We start from the raw sequence: 24,090 nt of genomic DNA on the forward strand, positions 1-24,090 counted from the left end.
TTAGTATCAAATGAATATTAGTATAGAAATGAGCTTGCTTTAATGCATTATGGGACTGGTTTCCCCACAAAGGACACATGTGATCCTCCCCTAGAAGACAACATAATTATGCTGCTTCCTTTTTGGAACAGACATTGGATTGGGTGTGGCGCCTATGCAAACTACTTGAGATGCAAATTAGCATCATTTTTTTTAGACTTTTTAAATTAAATGTTTTTTGTATTGTCCCTATTCAAATAAAAATGTTGACTACGTAGGCAGCCCGCTAGAACAGAACCGTTATTTTAAGCAGAAAAAATTTGCAGAAAAAAACGAAGGCAGACTAAGTGATTTCTTCACATTGTATTTTGTGTTACATGTGATCAGGTAGCTAAAACACTACCGAATATTACCACTGCAGTAGCACTACAGACATTACAGGTTTGCCTCCGATCTAACAGGACTCAGATATTGCAGTAGCTGGTACTGTGTGAAAAGGCACTAATGGCGTAACTAATATTCTTCCCTCCTGGGGCGGGCTCTTCTCTGAGCCGGAGAAATTAAAAACAATAAAACCTTCTTTATAAAGGATGTTATATAAAAAGAATGAAATCAGTCCAGGCCTGCAGAAAAGCTGGAGTTGGCGACCAACTGCCCTCCATTGCAGCCCTTCTTCTGCAAGGCCTCAGTGGAGGTGAGCATTGAGGTCGTATTTATTACAAAACTTGTCCGTCAGCGGGATGCAGGTGAGAAGCTCACACCACTCGCACTTGACGGGGTAAACGTAGAAGAGAACGACGAAACCGGAGAAGATGCCCAGGAAAAGAGTAAGTGCCACTAGGATCTGCAAACGTTTGCGGTACATGTCCATGCGGCCGAAGCTGATGTATGGCAGGAAGGCGAAGGAAAGGAAGAAGCCTGAGAAGAAGCCGCAGATGTGGGCGAAATTATCTATCCAGGGCAGCAAGCCGAAGGCGAAGAGGAACAGCACTATGCATGAGAGTTTGATGAAGGCCCTCCATGGCCGTGCCAAGATCTGCCAGCTCTGGAACAGCTCCACAAACAGACAGGCCAAGATGCCAAACTGAGAGCCAGCCGGACCCACCTGGCATTGGAAACACAGAGAAGGGGTTACTATGAGTTCCTGCACTGGTGCAACTAAACCAGGGATATAAGTCTAACATGGTTGGCCATAGCCAGGTGAAAATGCCTATTTAGGTGCTATATAATATGTGAAAAGCTGTTTCAATAGAGTATTATGTTCGTTTATGCAGTATTCATAAAAGTGAACATACTTCTGCAAACGGCACATCGGATGGACACCGTACTATCCCTTAAATCCCAGTGACAACTAGATCACATGCCAGTTCTAACTTGATTATTACATACTACACACTGGCTACTTATAGAACATACATTACTAACAGCCGAGAAGTAATTCATCAAATGCAGTGCACACTCATCATGACATTTTTAGAATGCACATGCATGTAACTTTTTGACTGATGGAAGTTGTCATCATCTAGGTTGCAATTGCACGTTTACACCCGTGATTTAGGCCTGTAATAAGCCATGGGGGAAAAAAATAGTTTGGGATCAGTTAGATTTTGTCAGCGTTTTTGAAAGCTGCATTTTCAGCGGCATTACTCCAGTCTTCAGTGTCACATAATCCTTCAGAAATCATTCTAATATGCGGTAACGCTTATTTCGACGGTCCACTTTAGACATTCTACTACCTATAAGTAACTGCATCTACATGTCTACTATCATTAGAGTACTAGTAGACTGTCTACTTAATATCAGCTAACACTTTATTTTGATGCTCACCCAACAAACATTCTACTGACTACATGTCAAATATTTCTACTAACAAGTCTTCTAACAGTAGGCCTATACTACAGTTTACTAATATTCTAATGAGAGTTAGTTGACGTAGTTGCAAAGTTCCTTATAGTCAGTAGAATGTCTGTTGGGGAAGCATAAAAATAAAGTGTTAGCTAATATTAAGCAGACAGTCTACTAGTACTCTAGTAACTACTAGTAATAATAGTTAACATGTAGTTGCAAAGTTACTTATAGTTAGAATGTCTAAAGTGGACCATCGAAATAAAGTAAGTTAATATGCGGATTTGGTGCTTTCTTCTTATTATCTATGTTGAAAACAGTTGTGCTGCAGTGTCTGTTGAAACCATGATGCATCAGGATTCTTTAATGAATAGAAAGTTTAAAATAATTACATTTATTTGACAAATATAAAAGTCTAACCATGTAAATATCCGTACTGTATAATGCTGTATAACAATACAATAACTACAGGATAACATTAAAGGCCAATGCAAAAAGTGAGATTGATTTTTAGGTTGGATTTAACCGTTACCATTTGAGGGTTTATATTAAATGATCTCATTACTGAATGTGTGGATTTTAAGACGCCTGATCCAGACTCATGAGGCTGTACCTCTGCTCTGTACGGTAAGAAGATGGCACTGGCGAGGTTTCCTGTAATCCCACTGAGGATATAGATGATGGAGATTCTCAGCCAGCCCGCTAGCTTCTCCAAATCCCTCAGAATGGTCATCTGGAAGCACACAGACACCAGGCAGTGCAGGATCCTGCAGAGAGGAAGAGACTTTCACAATCAATCAAACAAGGCTTTACCTTTGTCAAGAAAGAGCAGTCAGGAAGGATAAGTAATCTGACACTGCATTTCATTTATTGCTAAATTCACAATGGGCCCCCTGCAACGGATCACACTTCCTACTCACCCAGCATGCAAGAAGAGAGAGAGCCAGAGTCGATAGAACTGGTCCGGGATCTCTGGGTTCAGGAAAGGCAGGAGGCCACACACATCATCCATACAATGCACCTGAGAGCGGATAATCAGTTTTATCCATAATTATACAAATGACAGTTTATAGCTAAATGTTTGTACACTTAAATTATAGGCACTTGCACAGATGTGGCTCTTTACACCCCCTGTTGGCAATTTATAAAACTGCGTATTGCACTACTGTACTGCTCTAGATAAATCAACAGAATGTATAAGATCTAAACTTATATGTCAGCAAGAAGAAATGTCCACTGACCTGGGAACACAATGTGGCCTCCTCATGGAAGTATCCCTTCATGAAGTTACAGTACTCTCTTGATGTAATCTCACACCTGTGCAGATCACAATTGACACAATTTTAAATTTGACCTGCTAAAGGACAACATGAGATGAACTACCAGTCAAATGTTTGGAAACCTTTATATGAATTTTGATCATGTTTTCATTATCTTAAAACCTAAATCATCTGCTAATTCAGAGCTTGATTTCCTTCCTATTTCTACACTGAAGCTTTATTTTCCCGTTCATAACACCATCACAAGCTAGATGAGGCCTTCCATTTTTTTCATGAATCTAGCATTCATAGTGTGTCACAACTCAAGCAAGGGGTCAAATTTTGTCTGATTAACATGACATGAGAGGGTTATTAACCCTATAAAGCCTACTGTATTATTTGATTTGCAAATCTCTAAGGCCTCTAAATGATCAACATGATGAATGATATGCTAAAAACCTGTTATAATCTATCTACTACATGCCTTCTGTTGTCTGATTGATAGTTTATACTTTTCTAGAAAGTAAAAGGCCTTTTAGCTTGTGGTACACGTGTCTTTTTGCTGTGAAATCTAGATTTATTTTTATAGAGTAAAAAGAAAGAATAACTTTTATATTGTTAGTAATATTTCAAGATATACACTTATTGGACTGAAGCAACTTAGGTTGACTTATCCATACAACATTTCTTTGAAAAATCATGGTAAATGATACAGGCTTTTGAGAATGTTTATTTGAACATCTCTCAATCATCATTGTATTGTATTGCATTATATATTTTGCCACCCACAGTAAAAACTAAACAGCCTTGATCATAAAACTAAAGCATTTAAATATCATCTAAATGCTTAGTAAGAAAAATCTTTATATCATCTAAATTTAAATATCATCTAAATGCTTAGTAAGAAAGGTCACGCCGGCGTGACCTTTCAACGTGATGACGTAGTTCCCTGTCCGTTTGTTGATCAGTTCAATCCGAACTATTGAAGGTAAAAAGTCTATAAATTATAAATTTGTTTTGAAAATGACCTATCGTTTCGCTAGATAACAACCTCTTCTTCAGCTGTGATCGCGTACAGCCCGTTTAAACACTTCAAAGACTTTTGAAACTGCATTGTTTTGGACTTAAAAACGATGGTAACCAATGAAGTCCATTGTTAGAAGAAAAATCCAGAAATGTTTTCCTCAAAAAACATAATTTCTCTCCCACTGAGGAAAGAAAGACATGGATATCTTGAATGGCATTGGGGTGAGTAAATTATTAGGAAATTTTCATTTTGGGGTGAACTAATCCTTTAAAATAATGAAATGGATTAATATTTGTCACTGCTATCAGTCTTTGTTAGTTCATTTGAATCACTTATAATATCTAATGGTGTGTGTGCAGGTTCTCCTCACCTTCCTTTGGTTCCGATGCAGCAGGGTCTGCCAGTGATGACACAGTCAATGTGTGGCAGGTTAGTGTGGTTCCCTGTGCTGTACCTGGTGCATATCTGACAGAGAGCAAAATGGTGTATAACAGTATTAAACTGAAGCAATAATGAGTGTTCATATTAGTCATCTGTTAAGAAACCGTCACTCACCGGCCACTTGGTGATGTCATCAGGCCACTCGTGAGGAGTGACCGAGGCAGGCTCCAGACAAATCCTAACATCACAAATGTGTGAAATAAGATTATTCAGGCCGCAGGCGGTGTGAATGGGTAAAAGAGTAAAAAGGGTTTGAATTGTACCTGGGGTCTTGATGACAAACAGAGCCGTACTGACGCACTTTCCCCTCTAGATACGGAGCACTTGGGTGCTGAGGCCACTTTACCCATAATGCCAGTGTACTCTGCGAATATTACAGGGACATTTGTGTAAAAATAGGTCGAGTGCACACATTAATGTAGACATGCGAGGTCAAACGGGAACTGACCGAGCACTCCTCCTGAGAGGTCTGCAAGCAGCCTGATTGGTCATTACGGACGCAGCACGCCGAGTGCCGCTCGCTGTCCTTCTTCTCCTGGATGAGCTGGTGCACCTCCTCATCCTGACGCATGCAGGGGGAGAACTTAGCACCGAGGTGAATCAGTGCCTCCTGCAGGACAGGGAAACAACTGCAGATTAGGCAAGAGCGTAATGGTAACGTGCTAAACTCAAACAAAAAAATAAAGTTATTTTAGTAGTAGTGTTTTTATATGCTATTATAGTATTTATTACTATTTTTATTTATTTATTATTTTCATATTTTTTGTGTAAATTTATGTATTTAGCTTTAGTATTTTGTGTACTTTTGTCATTTTTATTTATTTATTTTAATATTTCGATGACACTTTACAATAATGACCTCATTGGTTAACAACATTAGTTACTATCAATGAACTATCAATGAAAAATACTTGTGAAGCATTCATAAACTTACTAATACACTAATTTACTTAAAACATTTACTAATACATTATTAAAATCAAAAGTTGTATCTGTTAATATTATTTTACAGACCTGAACCAACATCTGTTGTATTTTGATTAACTAGCATTAATAAAGACAAATAAATAATATAACAAATGTATTGCTAATTGTTAAATAATGCATTTACTAATGTTGCCAAATGACCTTATTGTAGTGTTACCAATATTTCTATCTAGCGTCAGACAACGTTTCATTTGTTAAATTTGTTAAAAAATTACAACTTTTAATTTTAAAAATTTATTAGTAAATGTTGAAATTAACATGAACTACGATTAATAAATGCTGTAGAATTATTCTTAATGTTAATTATCATGTTAATTTCAACATTTACTAATACATTTTTAAAATTAAAAGTTTTTAAAAGTATTTGTCAACATTAGTTCATGCACTGTGAATTAAAATAAACAATGAAGAACTGCATTTTTATTCGTTAAAATTGACACCGATTATTAAATGTTGTATAAAAATATATTGCTAAATGTTAGTTAATATAAGATTAACCAATGTTGACCTTATTGTAAAGTATTACCATTTATTTTTGTCAGTATTACTTATAGTTACTAATAAGAACACTGATATAAGACAATTATAAACAGCATTATATAATAAATTTAAGTATTTTTTAAATAATATTAAAAAACACAATTTTAGAATAATATTACACATGCACTTAAAACCTCAAACAACATAAAAGGAATATTGGTAACCTACAAAAGGGCTAAAAGCCTCTCTTTAAGGAAAATGTTGTTTTTCGGGTCACAAGGTGGTAAGATTATTTTGTTTTATAAATACAGACATAGCAGCACAATTACAATTTACACAAACTTTAAGGCAAATCCATATGTTTAAATGTTGTAAATATATTTACCGAGTCTGGTCCAATCCAGAAGTTTTCTTGCTGCATGAATTTGACATTTTCATAAACCCCTTTGTTTCGTAAGACCTACGACAGATGACAACCTGTTACACACCATAATACAAGCACAATGCAACAAAACCGAAAACACATTTTACTTACAGAATCAACTGTCTCGTGTTGTGAAAAGCCCACAGGTGCAATGCCATAGATAGAAACTGCCAAGATGGTAATCAGCAAATGGACAAAGGTGATCCAGTAAGTGAAGAAAGGCCTGTGGGATAAAAGAACTCAATTCATCACCCAGTACAGACACTTATAAATCATAACGTGCAGTTATCGTAAATGCACAACATGCATCTATCTATCCAGAGACCATCATGCAATCTCAATAGTCAACACCAAGCACCCACACACAATGCTGTTAAATACCTGTGGTCATTCATGTCTTCAATCTGTTTCTTCACATAGCTGTCAATGCGTTTGCGGTAGGTGCGGTTGGTCAGTCTGCCCACCATGCCGAGCCCGTAAGGACGCTTCTCCTTGGCAAAGAGTTTCTTAACGGGCACAGCAATGCGCTGTCCACGCCGCTGACCGCTCACACTAACCACTTCCTGCCGTAAGCGCACTTTAGGCTGAACCAGAGCACCATCCTTTCCCTTACGCCAGCCTCTCTCGAGAGGCCTGAGAGACATGGAGAGACATAGAAATGAGCTTTTCTATAGTACAGACAGAGAATAGTCCACTTAAAGGGATAGTTCACCCAAAAATGAAAATTAGCTCATGATTTACTCACCCTCAAGCCACCCTAGGTGTATATGACATTCTTCTTTCAGACAAATACAATCAGAGTTATATAAAAAATGTCCAGGCTCTTCCAAGCTTTATCAAGTCAAGTCATCTTCATTTATATAGCGCTTTTAACAATGTAGATCTATTAAAATGGCAGTGAATGGCCGTTTCTGTTTTGAAGTCCATAAAAGTTCATCTATCCATCATAAAAGTGCTTCACACGGCTCCGGGGGGTTAATAAAGACCTTCTGAAGCGAAACGAGGCCCTTTTTTTTTTTTTTTTTTGAAGTGTTGACAATTTAGTGTTAACTAATAATTGTTACTGGTACTACCAACAAAATATTAGTACATTCCTGGAAATGGGCGTCGTTACACTACATCCTTATGCATCGCTTTCTGACAGGACTTTTACGTGCTTTTCCCAAATAACGAAGTGACCTCGACGTTAGCAGTAGCATGAGCCATCAGGCAAGTGTTATTTAAATAAACTCCTGACGTACTTACAAACTTTCCAATGTCTCGTTTTATGAGTACAGAACCTATTTGTTCTACTGTAAAAGTTTGGTACCATTCTGGGCATTATTAGTGGGGTCATTTACGAGATACATCATTGGATCCGTTAGCGCCTGCACTAAGCCATTCGGCTGATTTCTCTACATAAGCTCTAACTTTAATAATGTTCGACCAAGGGAAAAGGGAGGGGGGGTGGGGGGGGTTTGGCTCGAGGTCATGGTGCAAAGGACCCTAGGTTGAATTTACTCCGAACCATCCCTTTAACCCCCCGGAGCCGTGTGGAGAACTTTTATGATGGATAGATGCACTTTTATGGACTTCAAAACAGAAACGGCCATTCACTGCCATTATAAAGCTTGGGAGAGCCAAGACATTTTTAATATAACTCCGATTGTATTAGAATGTCATATATACACCTAGGATGACTTGAGGGTGAGTAAATCATGGGCTAATTTTCATTTTTCGGGTGAATTATCCCTTTAAGCCGGGGGCACACTTTACAACTAGATAAAACAAGACTGAATTGACTGTTTCCAACGACTGGAGCAGATTTTAAACACCGACTGAACACAGCTGTCTCTGACTCGGCTCGTTTTGGCATGATCAGTCATAAGTATCAAATTACATTCAAATCACTTACAGTCGTTAAGTGTGTTTGTAAGAGCTTTAAGAGCATTTAAGAGCATCAGAATAACGTTACAAACTCAAAAATATTTGTCAAGTGCACGTAACTCACAGCATAAGATGGCTCCGCTCCAGTTCTGTCTTCTCTAGGGCACTGCCCGTCAAGTCCCGCTCATCTCCAGCTCTACTGGCATCAGTTTCTTTAATGGCAGCTTCAGAAAGCGACTCAAACACCTCGTCTGCGTATGTGGACAGCTCTTCGTGTGTAAACCCATCCTAAAGGAACAAATGGCCACATCAGACACATTTAGGTGTACAAAAACATTATTGATGTTTAATTTCTTGGATTACTGTTTTCTCAGATGTGTCATTTTTTTACATTTTTTAAATATTTCCCAGCTATTTTCCCTATTCAAGCCAGCGTTGTTATTGTTAACTACAACTATTACAAATAACTTTAAACAAAAATTTGAAATGTTGCCTTGGTAACTAACTTAAGTTAAAAATTTAAGTCCTAAAATTACTATAAAAACTGAAAGAAAATTAAATTAAGATAAATAGAAATCAAAAAGAAGACAAAAACACAACAAAATGACATACAACATAAACTAAAATGAAAACTGAAAATATAAAAATAAAAGATAATACTAAATATTAGTAAATATTATATTAATATATAAATAATACTAATCCCTCTTAATGTGCAGAGGCAACTGCAACCCATTTGTAGACTGACAGGACGTCACTGACTGTGACTCTGTGACCCTATCAAAAACATTGAAAAGTTTGTTTGAATATCTCAAACCATCTAGACACAGTAACACCTCCTTTATCAGTGTAAGTTTGGGGCGGGAATATCTGTTTGTCGACCAATGGAAGACGGGCAGTATTTAGGTAAACTAATATTAGCTGTTCAGTTGATGCTAGTGGTGCATTTATATATTTCACCTCAATGGTCTTTACATATTCCAACACTAGGTGGCAGCATTGAGGTGGTCTGGGCTGTAAACGCCAGGTTTTGTCGTCAGTTTCACCTTGGCAAAGAAGGAGGTGTCCAGTTCATCTGGGAAATCCACAGTGTCCTCATCTAGGAAACTGGCTGCAGCAAAACTGCGCCTCTGCATTCGCCGAACGGTCCCTTCCCGCAGAGAGCGCCCCTAAAACCAGAGTCATCTTCATCAACAGTAACATGTTTACTACTACTGTAGTCATGTACGAACACAATGGTACATAACATCTAGATATACATATTATACATCACAAACAATGGGTGAGATCTAATGCCCTTTCCAATGCAGCTGTGCTGTGTTTTCTGAGGCCAAGCAGGAGATTACCTCAACCTGCTCCAGAATATTCTATCAGACCAACAGCTGAACATTCCAGTGGAATTATCATAGCCATCTGTTAGCGTTGTTCCCAGGCCTTTAGCCTGGTCATCTGGGCTCAGGCACTAAATGGAACTGGGCCAAATCCCGGGCCAACAAGTCAAGCCAGAGATAAACTTTTACATAACAGATTATCGGGGGGAGGGTAATATTTGTTTATTACAATCTTTACAAGGACATCAAAGTGAGCCTCTGAAGTAATCTATGATAATCAGTACGGCTGGGTTTATGGGACGGCCCTTGCCTTGTTCCAACTGCATTCACGTCACTTTGACATTTGGGGAACTAAAGCTCAAAGGAGATTTCCGAATTTTAAGGAATGATTATTGACTCAAATCAAAAGGTGATTTGATTTTTTTTCTAGCAATTGTCAGAAATGAGTCTGCCGCTTTATCCTGTTGTTTGTTCCTGCCTGGGAACTTGTTTTGTTCATGTCCGGAGGATGATAATAAAACCAGAGAATGACTTCACAGGAAATCTGGGGAATGAAATCACTTTTTGGGGCTATTCAGTCCTATGCAACTAAAATAGACCATCTACAATGGTATAAATCAGTGGTTCTCAATATTTTTGACTTGAAGGCCCTCCAATGTCTAATATATTAATCGAAGATATTCTCCTCTGGTATTTCTACTGGAATTATGCTATTGTTCCTTGTTTTGAGACAGTTTTATTAACAGAAACTGGTAGTGTTTATATTTAAAAACAATTAACCACAATTATTTTAGTGATTTCAGATGATTAATAAAATAAGAACAAATAGATACTGAGAAGAAAAAAAATAATTATATATTTTTTTGTTTATGATTTTAATTTAATTGCATTAATAAATTACTTTTTAATAATTATTGAAGAAAGAAATTATATATATATAATTTTGTCTATACTATATATATATATATATATATATATATATATATATATATATATATATAATTTTCATAATTTTCAATCATTTAAAAAAAATAATTTTAAGTCAATTTAAATGAATTAAATCAATTCTAAGGAAGTTTACTGAGGGCCCCTGGTTGGAATCACTGTTATAAATCATATGCAGTGCTAATGTAACTTGCTTAACATTGTAGTCTCTCTATCTGGTCTTACCTTCACCAGAGCAGCAGCTGCTCTGAAGCCCATCTTGGCGACAGACTCGCGCTTCCGTCTGCGGGGAGGTCGGTTGAAGCCAGAGCGGGAGCTGGTGAAGGAGCACAGGGAAGCTGCGCAGGGGGTGATGGGGGTCTGAGGTATACTAAGGCCATCCACTTCCTCTACGTTACGGAACGCTCGACCCCGAGCCAGCGGGTCTACGATCTGCAGAGACCGACAACAACAAACCTAAACAGTGAGTCATGATCACCCTGTGTGACTGTATCACAAACCATCAGCTCTTAATAGTGTGCATCAGCTATAGTAAATGCTAATGGTAAATTGTTTATTGAAGTCCCATGTTTATAGAAACAGTGGTTTTCCTAGAACAGTTTAAGCAATTTGGATTGTACCGTTAAAGGGATCTGTATGCATGTACTGTATGCGTCCAGCTTACCCTCTGCATGCCGTGCTGTGGGGGTGGTACGTATAGAGGAGGAGGGGTCTCGGTACTGGTCATGGACAGATTGTCTTGGCTGGGCAGGTCCATTTCGCGTATAACCTGAGGCTTCAGTTTGCCGTACCGCTGGGTGCAGTGGCGGAGGCTCTTCCGCTGCCATTTCTGGGTGGCATCCACATCATTGCTGACCCCAAACCAGTCTGCTGTGCCTCTGCAGTCACATAATTATTTTTTATAGTAATAATACAGCAGTTTTACCACACCAAGCATACAAACTAATAGGCCCTCAAGAGAGAATGGAAAAACATAATAAAATCCACTTGGGCAATCTGAGCGAAGAGCCAAAACAACAAACTAACTAACCGAGACATCCAAAACATCCATGGTCGATTCCGACTGAGTGCATTAACTCTTTCTGAGTGAATGATTTGTAAGCACTCATAAATATCTAATATTGATGGATTTTTTTTCTGCTGCTACCTGCCTGTCAACATATGTATTTCCATACCTTCGCGCAGACATCACACATCATCAGCATGTTTCATAAGGCTATTCAGAGTTGACAGTCTGAGGGGAGGGTGGGATCATACGCTTTCAATGCTAGATTGCTAACTTTCTGAAATTTCCTACCCAACACAATACATTCACTTGTGATGTGTTAAATAATAAACCTTGCATTAAGTTTATTTTTCTCTCACTAAATTTATTTATGCTTAAGACCAACTTTTCACCAATGTGTTAAGAAATACATTTAATTCAAGAAATAATAATCTCTTAATATATTATGCAATTTTGCTTATCAAGTAAATGTGTCTTATTTTAAGCCTGTTTAGATACTTTACTGGCAAACAAGACCAAAACACATTAGTGTGTACCCCTCTGAAACACAACCTAGGACAGAGCCTGTAACTTTTTTTTTAAGTGTTTGAAGTGTGTGCAAATGTTGGTAGTAAAGTTAGGACATCAGCAGTGTTTAGAGTAAAGGCCACATAGTAATAACAGAGTTGGCTGTGCATCATTACAAGGAAGGCCAGCTGAGGGGAGGCCTTTTAAGGCAGCAGAGGGGGAGTCACCGCCGTATTGTCCCCCTCTTTTTGGAGGAATGATTTGAGAAAGAACATTTCAAATCAGCCATGAAATATAAGAAAGTAACTTTATAAACTGTTCTGCTATCCATTGAAAAACTGAACAAACTCATATACTGTAAACACTCAATATGGTGATGAAATAAATCATTGAGCTCATCCATTACACACAAAAATATGTTAAGTTTTCAACTAAAAATAAACATTCCTAAACAAGATTAATTTACTTCAGATGCAAAATGAAATAAGTAATTGCACATTATTTTTAATAAGGAACGCAATCTTTATTCCATTAAAACTAGCAAACTATGTGGGAAACTTAAACCTATGAACATTTTCAAATATACCTACAGCTGTTGACCAATCAGAACCAAGTATTCCAGAGTGATTAAAACCAAACACATGGAGATGATCTATAAACCAAACCAGACCATAATAAACCAAACTAACAACCATAATAAAGAAGACCTGCTTTGATACTAAAAAACACTCTAAATTTTCAATTTAAAAAAGTTGGCTGGTAGTTTGTTAAAAAATTATTAAATTCCGAAAATATCCAAAAGCACAAATATTTAATACAAAAATCTACAATTAGAAGTTCCTCAATCATAAAGACACGGTGCAACATAAAAAACACTCCATCGACCTACCTGTCTAACTCATCCCAGGAGGCAAGGAAGGTCATGTCTGAGGTAGAGGAGGAATAGAAGCCTTCACACTGAGTGAAATATTGGCTTTTCATTCCTTCTACCCTCTACATCACATGAAGTCATAGAAGCAAATAAGACATTTCCTTGATGCCAGAGCTCAAGCAGAACATCTGCTTCAATCCAAAGGATCAAGACTCGCTTAAACACTTAAACAGATCCTTAATGTGTCTGAGACCATACAGCAGTGATTCACATGTATCCCACAGCAACTCCACTTTACTCTTGCCGCCTACTCAGATAGTGTTTGAGGAGTGTGTGTAAACATCCAGTAAAATACCAGCTCATCTGACTAAAAGAGAGAGACAGAGAGAAGAGAGAGAGAGGGTAGGGGACGTGTCGAAACATGAGGGAAGTGTGAGAACTGGGACTAGACTCAGTTTGCACAATTCAATCATGACTATACACTCACACATACAATTACACATGCCTCAAGCAATAATACAGTGTCCCACAGAGCAGGCAATAATCCTGAATAACACAAAATCCTCATCTACAAGGGTAAAGATAACACATTTCCAAGACAAATGACTCCATCCTTCAAATACCCCGGTGGAGGGAAAGAAATGATCATTCACCACCCATCTTAATTTGACATGCAATTCCCAACATGCACTATAGGCACTGTGCACATCAGTGGACTTTAACAGTTATGAGTTTGGACAGTCGATCAATTAACTTGTGGATAGTTTTGTCAGTGGCAGAGGATTTGAATGGGAATATGGTACGGTTATACTTGGTTATAGAGCAGGGGTTTTCAAACAAGTTGAGGATCCCTAAATATATTATGATCCCATTAATAAACTATAAAGGCAGCTATATATCTTCATATAAAGACCCACTTTGTTAGATAAAATTAAGCTAAGTATTAAATATTTTTTCATGTATAACGTTTTTTTATTAAATAATTTATTAAATAAATAAATAATATATTGTCTTTCCATTAAATAAAATACATCAAAGAAACCTGGAAGTTTCACAGGCTCCACAAAAATATTAAGCAGCAAAACTTTTTTCAAATCAGCTTATTAGAATGATTTCTGAAGGATCATGTGACACTGAAGACTGGAGTAATGATGCTGAAAATAAAGATTTTTCATCAGAAATGCGTGACATTTAAAAACAATATATATATATTTAAAGGTCCCGTATTATGCCCCTTTTCACAAGATGTAAAATAAGTCTCTGATGTCCCCAGAGTGTGTATGTGAAGTTTCAGCTCAAAATACCCAACAGATCATTTTTTACAGCATGTTTAAATTGTCATTTTTTGGGGCTCAGAAAAACGCGCTGTTTTAGTGTGTGCCCTTTAAATGCAAATAAGCTGCTGCTGGACGACCCAGGGGGCGGAGCTTCATGAGCTCGCGCTCAGTCTCTCAGGACAATTTCATCTCACGGAATGATGATAATATCAGAAACTCTCAGTAACGGTGTTCATTTCGAGTCGGACAATAATGCCTACAGAGTCAGAGTGCTGTATAGAGATGGAACAGGTATAGTTTAGTAGTTTAATTACGGTTATTATAACGTATTTGTCATCTGCTTGTATGTATCCATTATTTATTAATAGCCTACAAGTCTGCTGTTTCGGACCAGGTCCGAATGATGATCAAACATATACTGATGAGTTTAATAAAGTTTATTGTACATCACACAAAAGATGAAGCGTCAGTTTTACTTCAGAAAATCACCGTAAGAGCTGAGTAAACACAGTAAGTTATAAGAAGTGCGCAAGTACATAAACGAATTTCGGTAGAGTTGAGGGAGCATTCCTGTGGGCGGAGGTTAGTCAAAAAACGGTTCTACTGACGTCATTAAAGAAGGAAGTAGAGGGATGTAGTCCAAACGGGCCGTTCGATGTAGGCGACTTCTGTTAAATAAAATATCTCGCTTGGCATTGAACTTTGAGCTTTGTAATTTTACAGATATTATTTATGCTCTAACAGCAACATTACACACTAACTAAAGTTTGAAACATGGGATCACGAAGAACGGGACCTTTAAATAGAAAACAGTTATGTTTAACAACTGTCATAGTACTTTTATTTCTTACTGGTAGAAACTAGGGCTGTATGGTGTCAATACAATAAAATAACAATGATTAATAAGTTCTTCCCCAAATGAATCAGTAATAATATAGACAAGACACATCCACAACTTCAAGCCTACACTCCAGAAACCCGTGCAAAACAAGGTTTACATTAATAAAGCATGAGTCACAATCAGCGGCAGAGTTGAAAATAGCCGAAAGAGGCCCACATAAGCAATTTTTACAGCATTGTGAATAACACTTTCTGCCGTGACATGTTCTTCTCCCACAGCTCAGATATTCCTTTGATGGTAGACACATGGTGGACTCAAGAGTCAATACACTATCAGTTGATTATCTTAGAACACAGCCAAACCCAAAGACACAGATGTGAAGGCTTTGATGCGCTCCTGTTTTTGTGAAGAGAAAGAAAGGAACTCTTTTTCAAGTTAGTGTAGGAGTCTGACGTGTGTGTGTGTGTTCTGACATTCTTTCAAAGCCAAATGAAGTATTATGTATGATCAGGGAGCGGCAAATAGCTGTCGGAGGGGCTATGCTATTTTATATAATTCATCTTAAACTTAGTGTGGGCGAACTGGATTTAAAAAGTCTTGAATGTTTCAAAATACTGATGAAAACCTGATTATTTTTTTGTGTGTTTTTTTATGAAAGAGTGTTAAAAGACAACAAAAATGCCTCCCACCACATAATTAATTTGAAAAAACGACATATTCTAAAATTACACACTGAAACTACTACACCCAAAAAACTTGGGTGTAACTGACTGTAAATAAATTTCGACTTCAAAGGGTCTGTATTGGTTCCACGGTACCTGAGGACGATTTGCGGCAGTGACTGACGTCTGGGGGGTTCCAGACGTGATAAACACTGGCCTTTAACCAGGACGGTGCTCATCTGCTCAAAGTGTACCCTCTTTCCTGTGGGACTAGAGGGGATGAAGTGAGGAGGATCAGGAAAGGCAGACGAGAAAACAGGGGAAGAGAAAAGATAGAAAAGCAACCAGTTAGGTTACAGAAGAAAAGCAGAGATGGGAAAAAAATTATGCATTTAAAAAGTTGACAGGATCATATTAATTGCAGTATAAAAGCAGAAAGGAGGTTAATAAAGAGGACAGACTCTATGTCATTCAAAATTTGAGCACAAGAACAGATGCTGAAAAAGATGCACACATGCAGTCAAAACGAACATTAGTTTGATTTACTGCTGTGTCTCCTCACAGTGGAGGACTTCATCCATACATAAAGAATTCATAAAACATCGCAAGCCATTAAGATAAACAGCACTTGTTACTGAGTCTAAGGAGCAGTCAGAGATTTAAAAAGAATACAGATAAAAAAAAATCTTTATTTAGTACCTGTAATGCATATTGGCCTTTTAGCTTAGTCACAGCACAAGTTACTCTAAAAAGATTAATGCAACTTCTAATAAAAGTATGTGCAACCAATATACTACATTTAGTTAGAGGAACTTAATCATTTCTAGCAATAAAATTTTGAAAAGTTGATTATTAAAAAAAATGTAAGAGCTGCGAATTAATCGTTAAGAGATCGCACTATCGATTCGAACACCCACGCGATCTTAATCCTAAATAACAATAACAAGATCTTAATAAATAATTCGCCTGTCTATTAAACATTCAAATGTGTTTGCACTACCGCTGAGCCAGTTTGAGAAAGCAGTCACGTTTAGGTATGAAACAGCTTCACTAACCGTATTTTCAATCACACATTATCGTTATTTCTGTGTTTAAAATATTGAAATTACCAAACAAATACCTACTGAGATAAAAGTTTATATTTTGGATATAAACACTAATGTCTACGGTAGCGATCAAAATAGCGTAACTTGATGCTTCAAATAACGATCGTTAAATAACGATTAAATTGTTACGAAAAACAAAAACAAAAAAACCTGCTGATTCAAAAACGCTAATTCATCCAGTAATGAAACAATCAAGTCATTGAATCATTCAATCAACCCATTTTTTTAAACAAGTAATTCATTAAAATTAATTAAACATTTTTAAATAGACTGCAGTAATTCATATTTTGTAGTAAATTACATGTTTGGTTTAGGTGGTTTTAGGTGTTTAGGTGTCCACGAGCACTACTCTTGGTAGTAATGTAACCAGAAATATAACAGAAAGTCTTTTAAATGTAAAAAATAACAGCAATAAACACTAACAGCTTTCCCTTTACTAAAAAACACATCAAACATCAATAATTGTAACATTTATTCTCCTTATCCTTGTCCAGTCTGCATTTGTTTAAGTTGTGGCAACAGGTCACCTAAATTGAATTTTAGATTGTATGTTATTAAAGGGGTCATATAATGGTACATGCACTTTTACAAGTTGATTGTACTGAAATGTGTGTTGGCAGTGCCTGTACACAACCATCATAAAATGATAAAAATCCATCCAGTGTTTTTTTTTAAAATCTTCTTATATGTTTCCTTCTGTCTCAAATCAAGCTGTTCGATATTGTGACGTCACAATATCGACGCCCCTCCCACAATGGGTGATTGACAGCAGCGTTTCAAACACAGACCCGCCCTCGTGAGCGAGCTGTCAATCATAGCACGCGCCGACGCGCGTTCATTGTTGATAGCTGGAGTGCTGAGTAGAATGGCGTCTAACGATTGTGGTGTTCTGTTCTTGGGTGTAATAAGCATAGATATCATATATAAACGCTAGATGTCTTATGGCGCAGTCACTTCCGGCATCACCGTTCGGCCATCTTGTCACAGTGAAGCTGTGCATTAGGTGAATGATCAGCATGCACACATCTCGCTGAAATCTTGACGGATTTACAAACGGGTTGGTTTCTTACAAACATTATTAACGTGGCTATAATTCCGAATGCTTGAACATGTATGTTATAATTTTTCATATGTATGCAGTGTATGTATGTAGTGTCACAACTACATCTCTGACGTGTATAACAAACCAAACCGTTTGAAAATCGGTAGAAAATTGAGCAAGTTATGGTTATTTAAAAGTATATGCACCATTAAACGAGTGAGCGAGTCCACTGTGGCAAGATGGCCGCCGTGTGCGGACGTCGACCTCCATTGGCCAGCAGCGCACACGAGACATCTAGCCTTTATATATGATATCTATGGAAATAAGGAACACAGCAGTCATATTGATGATGTTTCTAAATCCGTACAGCTGAAGACGCAGTGGCTGAGTTTGTTTTCGAAGGGAATATTCCCCACGATCAACGTCAATGCTTTCATGTTTGCGCGAATCATTTCACACACCAGACTGCTTTATAAAGGAGGGTCAGTATAAAGCTGTTTTTGCTAAGAAGCTGCTCCAGAAAAAAGGATCAGTACCAACTATTCGTGTTCCTGCTGAACCTCCAGAAGAACAAGTGAGTGTAACGTTTTATTGACCTTTATATTAATCTTTATATTAATCTTTGCAAATAGCTTGCACGCTTCACGATGAATGTGGCTATTTTTACACTCAGGGTACATTATGGCATGTTTTCTATGTACGACGTTATCAATATAATTCATAATCCCACGTTTATAATGAACAACGCGTTATGGTTTTTGTATTATTATTTTAAATGGTGTACACACAGAACAGAGGGGCGGGGTGAGCAAAGCTCATTATCATTTAAAGACACATGCACTGAAACGGCGTGCTGAAAACAGAGCTGTTTTTGACCAGGTAAAATTAGTGTTTTCTTACAATACTAATGAGAATTTTTAATTAAAGTATATTACAAACTTTTAATTTAGACCCTAAATAATCATATTAGCTTGTACAAAAATGACATTATATGACCCCTTTAAAGGAGTAGTTCACTTTCAAATGAAAATTAGCCCATGATTTACTCACCCTCAAGCCATCCTAGGTGTATATGACTTTCTTCTTTCAGACGAATACAATCGGAGTTATATATCTATAAATTACAGGGACGTCTGTCTGTCTGTCTGTGTGTGTGTGTGTGTGTCTGTTATTCGCATGTCTCTCGAACCGTTAGTCCGATGGATTTCAAACAGGTGTCTCGCTACGGGCACGAGTAAGTGCAGTGCCAAGTTTGACGTTGTTTGGATTAGAAATGCAAAAGATAAATATATCACACATTGAAGATGTTTAGAAGGTTGTGGTTTAAAAATAAACATTCTGAGATAAACATTAAGTCAGCTACACTGTTTACTTCTGAATATTATGTTTTATTCACGGCCATCATTTGTAGTAGCCAATTCACAAACTGTTTGCTCAAGCGTAGCATTTTTTCGGAGTTCACTGTGTAGCCTGCTCCCTGAATTGTCACGTTTATTCATTTGTGGATGTTAACTGAATCTGTAAGTCAGCTACGCTGTTTACTTCTGAATATATTTCATTCTGGTGCGCTTAATGTTATCGCTACTGTTTAATAGTAGCCTATGCTATTCACCATCTCTTTCACTGCCATCATTTGTAGTAGCCTATTCACAAACTGTTTGCTCAAGCATAGCCTGGTCTCAATGCTAAGTTATTACTGTGTCATGCGAGCTGAATTTAGCCTGTAACTATGTGATGTTGAATTTGCTCAAGCGTAGTGTTTTTTCGGAGTTCACTGTGTAGCCTGCTCCCTGAATCGTCACACTTATTCATTTGTGGATGTTAACTGAATCTGTAAGTCAGCTACGCTGTTTACTTCTGAATATTATATTTTATTCTGGTGCGCTTAACATTATCGCCACTGTGTAATAGTAGCCTATGCTATTCACCAACTAAACATATCCTATTCAATGCGTTCACAGTCTCTTTCACGGCCATCATTTGTAGTAGCCTATTCACAAACTGTTTGCTCAAGCATAGCCTGGTCTCAATGCTAGTTATTACTGTCATGCACGCTGAAGTTAGCCTGTAACTATAGCCGCTTTCCGACCAAGTAGTTACAGGAACTTAGTTCTAGGAACTGTCCACTTCTAAACAGTTCTATGAACTACTCTCCCCCAAACTCGGTTTTGCTGTTTGCGTTCGCACTGGCCAAGTGGCCATAGGAACTGGTAGGAGGGGTAAGGGAGTGACGCAAGCACGGTGACTTTTATTTTGACGGCGCTGAGAACGCCAGAGCAAACAATGCTCGCATTCTCTGTGTTTATTAGTTAGCGATCTGCCTAACAGTACTGTTTAACATGTTATTAGATAGAACTGTTATAGAAAGTAGACAGTATATGAAAAAAAGGTTATTAGCCTATGCCGTGTGGTTGATGTCCAGTGTTGCTAGCTGGGCAGATAAACATAATCATGTTTGGCATGGTCCCCTCAAAGTTGCGTTGGATTTTCTCTTCAGCATAAAGGTTTAGAGACCCATCTATCACTGTTTTCCATGTTTGTATAGTTAGTTTATGGAGTAAATATAGGCTATAATCTGTGTGTTTACATTCTAGCTGTTTTAAAAATGGCGGGTGCTGGTGTTCCGCGTGCGTTCGGTCAATCAGCGTACACAAACGTCACGGGTAGTTCCTATAGTGCTGGTTTAGACCCTACTCTGAAGTAGGACCTAAATTAGTTCCTCCAAATGGAGTTCCTAGAACTAAAATCGTTCCTAGTTCCTGCGGTGCGAACACGCCGACATCCGGGTACTTTAGCCAATAGTTCTAGGAACTGTGAAAAGGTTCCTCTGGTCGGAAAGCGGCTTATGTGATGTTGAATATGCTATGTTAAATAGTTGCCCTGCCTATTCAACAGGATAGCTCATGTAGGCAATGCAGGCTTAAACGAGCTTAACTCTCCTTTTACCGATCGTGACGGCAAATCCCCATCTTTCCAGTGTAAGCCATCCTTACTTTTTTTTTACTTTTTCAAGTTAGCTGTTTATGTGTTCTCCTTTGTTGTGCTTAACATTGTTTTATCGGTCGTTAACTGGATAGTAGTAAACAAGTCAAACATAGCCTGATCTCAATGCTAAAACTGGCTATTATGCTCTTAACTATTAACTGATTTTGCACGGGCACTGCACTAGTATTAAAAAACATCCTGACGCTTCCGAGCTTTATAATGGCAGTGGATTGCAACCATTGCAGCCATCTGAAGAAAAATATTCATATTTAACATGTTACAAAGTAAATTTCTAGCTTCCAGCCAAATTAACATATGCCTAAAGTGCAACTTATGACATCGGAAGTAGCGTAGTGCGTCATGGCATAGTGTAAATATCAGCAGTATGTCACATTACTCGCATAAGTTGCGCTTTACACTTAAGTCAAATCCGTATGTTTGTTTGGCCGGAAGCTAGTTATTTTACTTTATAAAGTTTTAAATATGAATATTTTTCTTACAGAAACTCATGGTTTTGCTTCAGAAGGCCTTTATTAACCCTCCAGTGCCGTGTGGAGCACTTTTATGATGGATGGATACACTTTTTTGAGCTTCGAACTGTTGGTCGCAATCCACTGCCATTATAAAGCTCGGAAGCGTCAGGGTGTTCATTAACATAACTCAGATTGTATTCGTCTGAAAGAAGAAAGTCATATACACCTAGGATGGCTTGAGGGTGAGTAAATCATGGGCTAATTTTCATTTTAAAGTGAACTACTCATTTTTAAGAGACTAGAATGCCTTTGTTGGAAAATCCAGCTCTAGTGTTTTGGAACATGTAGCTGGTTTTTAACCGGTTTCAGACAGTCATTGATCCTAATAGACCATCTTGGACCAGCTGGCCATACCACTTCAAGGTGGTCAAACATGTTTTTGCAATTCAGTATCCGGTTGACCAGCTTGGACTAGCTATAAACTCAGCTAAAAGCTCAAGATGGATTTTAGAAGAAGTTGTGTATCTTTTTCAGAAACATCTTTCCCCCATGGAACTGAAATAAAACAACGGTGGCCAAAAAACTTTTACTCCTAATCTCCTCTTCAAACAGCAATTAATACACAATGACACAACTTCAAATACACACATAAAGTCAGTGTGCCAACCTGGCATTAAAACAAGTTTTGAGCAACTCCAATATGACACTGAAATAAACAAGGCTGTGAACACTGTTATCAATTTTGCTACTGTGCCAGCCAGCATTATGCTAATGAAGATTTTATTATATGTGGATTTGCATGGGTGTATCTGTTTGTTTAGTGAATTTGACAAGATAAATGACACTTCAAATAACTTTTAACATCCCTGCATGCATATTAGCTAGGCACCATGAGCTTGTCAAGAAAATGACCCAACACAACACAGCATCACAAAAGACAAAACTATGCAAAACAGTATGTGGTACACACCAAAGACAATTGTAAAGTACAAGAGAACAGTATATAAAGTTAATATCTTCATTGTTACATTTCTTTTCCTACTGCCAAGACACTTAACTACAAGCAAGTAAGCCAGTAAAATGTAAACGCTATGCCTTTTGCAGCGCTAGGAAAACTCAACTGATAGCGTAAGTTTGGGACGGGACAATCAGTTTGTCCAACCAGTGGAAGCAGATTGAAAACTATTGAAAACTAAATCTTTATTTATGTATTTTTTTACATTTAGTTCCATGAGTGAAATTCTACACTTCACCTTAGATTTACAGTACTGTTCAAAGTTTGGGGTTGTTAAGTTTTTTTATGTTTTTGAAAGAAGTCTCTTATACTCACCAATTAAGGCTGCATGTATTTGATCTAAAATATTGTTTTTTTTATTAGTCTATTTTAATATATTTTCAAATGTAATTTATTCCTGTGATGGCGAAGCTGTATTTTCAGCATCATTACTCCAGTCTTCAGTGTCACATGATCCCTCAGAAATTATTCTAATGTGCTGATCTGATGCTCAAAAATCATTTGTTGAAAACAGTTGTGCTGCTTAATATTTTTGTGGGAACCATGATACGTTTTTCTTTGATGAATAAAAAGTTCTAAAGAGGAGCATTTATTTAAAATAGAAATCTTCTGTAACACTATAAATGTCTTTACTGTAATTTTTGATCAAATGAATACATCCTTGCGTAATAATAATAAATGAATAATAAAATAATGAATAATAAATTTGAGTAATAAAAATAAAATCATTTATTTATTTACTTTTTTTTTTAATTCTTACTGACCCCAAACTTTTGAACGGTAGTGTTTGTGGATGTGTAATTTTACCTCTTGATGGTCTGGGAGATGGAGGGTTTGCGTAGGACCGAGGGTCTACGGCAGGCATTGGGGTCGACCGGCGGGCATCTGAGCTGGATGTTTTCAGTGGGTACACTGGCACTCCGCAGGTACAAGCTATTACGCATGACGGGCTGTAGGACAGGTGAATAGGAAAATATTTGAATTCTTTTTTTATTTCATGGAAACACAAGTGTTTCAAAGTAAAACAATATCTCTTTGATCTTCAGCAAAAGTCTAGCATCAAATACCCACCTGGAGAAAGTTATTCTGTTCCTCCATGGCGTTCGGGACAGTGGGGATGTGCAATTGTAGCCAGGGCGGTTTCTTCCTCTGCAGGCTGCTGTTCGTGCTCTCGTCCTCAGCTTCGGCCATGTCTGCCACCCCTCCCTTCGCCAGCCAGCTGTAGGATCAAACAGGGTCAGATAAACAGCTCAAACGCACATAAATGCACAGATATGGGTGAACAATGCACACACACACACAACATTGCTGCCTTACATAAGACACATGCCAAAATAATCCGCATTTCCATCTGGTTGTTGAGACATGATGATGCACCGCTGAGACTGCAGTCACATCAGAGTAAAACTACAGCTGCTTTTGTCCTCCTGGGACTCACAGTGTCAATGCTCAGATGAGACATATTTGAATTGCACTTTTTTGACATTAAAATCGTCTTATGAAATGGGCAGCTATGCATATACAGTATGAACACTAATACAGCAATTCATAGTAGCCTGTTACAATGCTTCAGTTAACTTAAAAATATCAAATGTGAGAAAGGTGTGTGCCCCGACTTCTCCACCAGAGGATGCAAATGTACTATTTTTTTGCAGTTTAATTATTTGAAATTGTTTGTAGCTCTAGGGACCACTCTTAGAAAAAAGGGTCCTTGACTCAAT

General features: G+C 37.6%; 1 protein-coding gene across 2 annotated transcripts in view; it reads right to left on the reverse strand.

Moving 5' to 3' along the window:
- Window positions 1-327: 327 nt before the first annotated feature.
- The window catches only part of rhbdf1b (rhomboid 5 homolog 1b), a 40,047-nt gene continuing 16,284 nt past the window's right edge, over window positions 328-24,090 (reverse strand). The window contains exons 2-19 of one of the 2 annotated variants that reach the window (XM_084135223.1): window positions 23,441-23,588; window positions 23,177-23,319; window positions 15,905-16,018; window positions 11,249-11,462; window positions 10,810-11,016; window positions 9,355-9,477; window positions 8,433-8,596; window positions 6,824-7,075; window positions 6,554-6,665; window positions 6,404-6,478; window positions 5,000-5,161; window positions 4,815-4,915; window positions 4,666-4,729; window positions 4,481-4,575; window positions 3,066-3,141; window positions 2,745-2,845; window positions 2,438-2,591; window positions 328-1,084 (exon numbers count right to left, since the gene is read on the reverse strand). In XM_084135223.1, the coding sequence (XP_083991349.1) occupies window positions 665-1,084; window positions 2,438-2,591; window positions 2,745-2,845; window positions 3,066-3,141; window positions 4,481-4,575; window positions 4,666-4,729; window positions 4,815-4,915; window positions 5,000-5,161; window positions 6,404-6,478; window positions 6,554-6,665; window positions 6,824-7,075; window positions 8,433-8,596; window positions 9,355-9,477; window positions 10,810-11,016; window positions 11,249-11,462; window positions 15,905-16,018; window positions 23,177-23,319; window positions 23,441-23,560 (2,697 nt within the window). In that variant the 5' untranslated portion in view covers window positions 23,561-23,588 and the 3' untranslated portion in view covers window positions 328-664. The remainder of the gene's footprint in view (window positions 1,085-2,437; window positions 2,592-2,744; window positions 2,846-3,065; window positions 3,142-4,480; window positions 4,576-4,665; window positions 4,730-4,814; window positions 4,916-4,999; window positions 5,162-6,403; window positions 6,479-6,553; window positions 6,666-6,823; window positions 7,076-8,432; window positions 8,597-9,354; window positions 9,478-10,809; window positions 11,017-11,248; window positions 11,463-15,904; window positions 16,019-23,176; window positions 23,320-23,440; window positions 23,589-24,090) is intronic. The other variant, XM_084135224.1, reaches the window with a different exon arrangement.

Source organism: Abramis brama (genome assembly GCF_963993115.1).
Source record: "Abramis brama genome assembly, chromosome: 14".
NCBI classification, from domain to species: Eukaryota; Metazoa; Chordata; class Actinopteri; order Cypriniformes; family Leuciscidae; genus Abramis; species Abramis brama.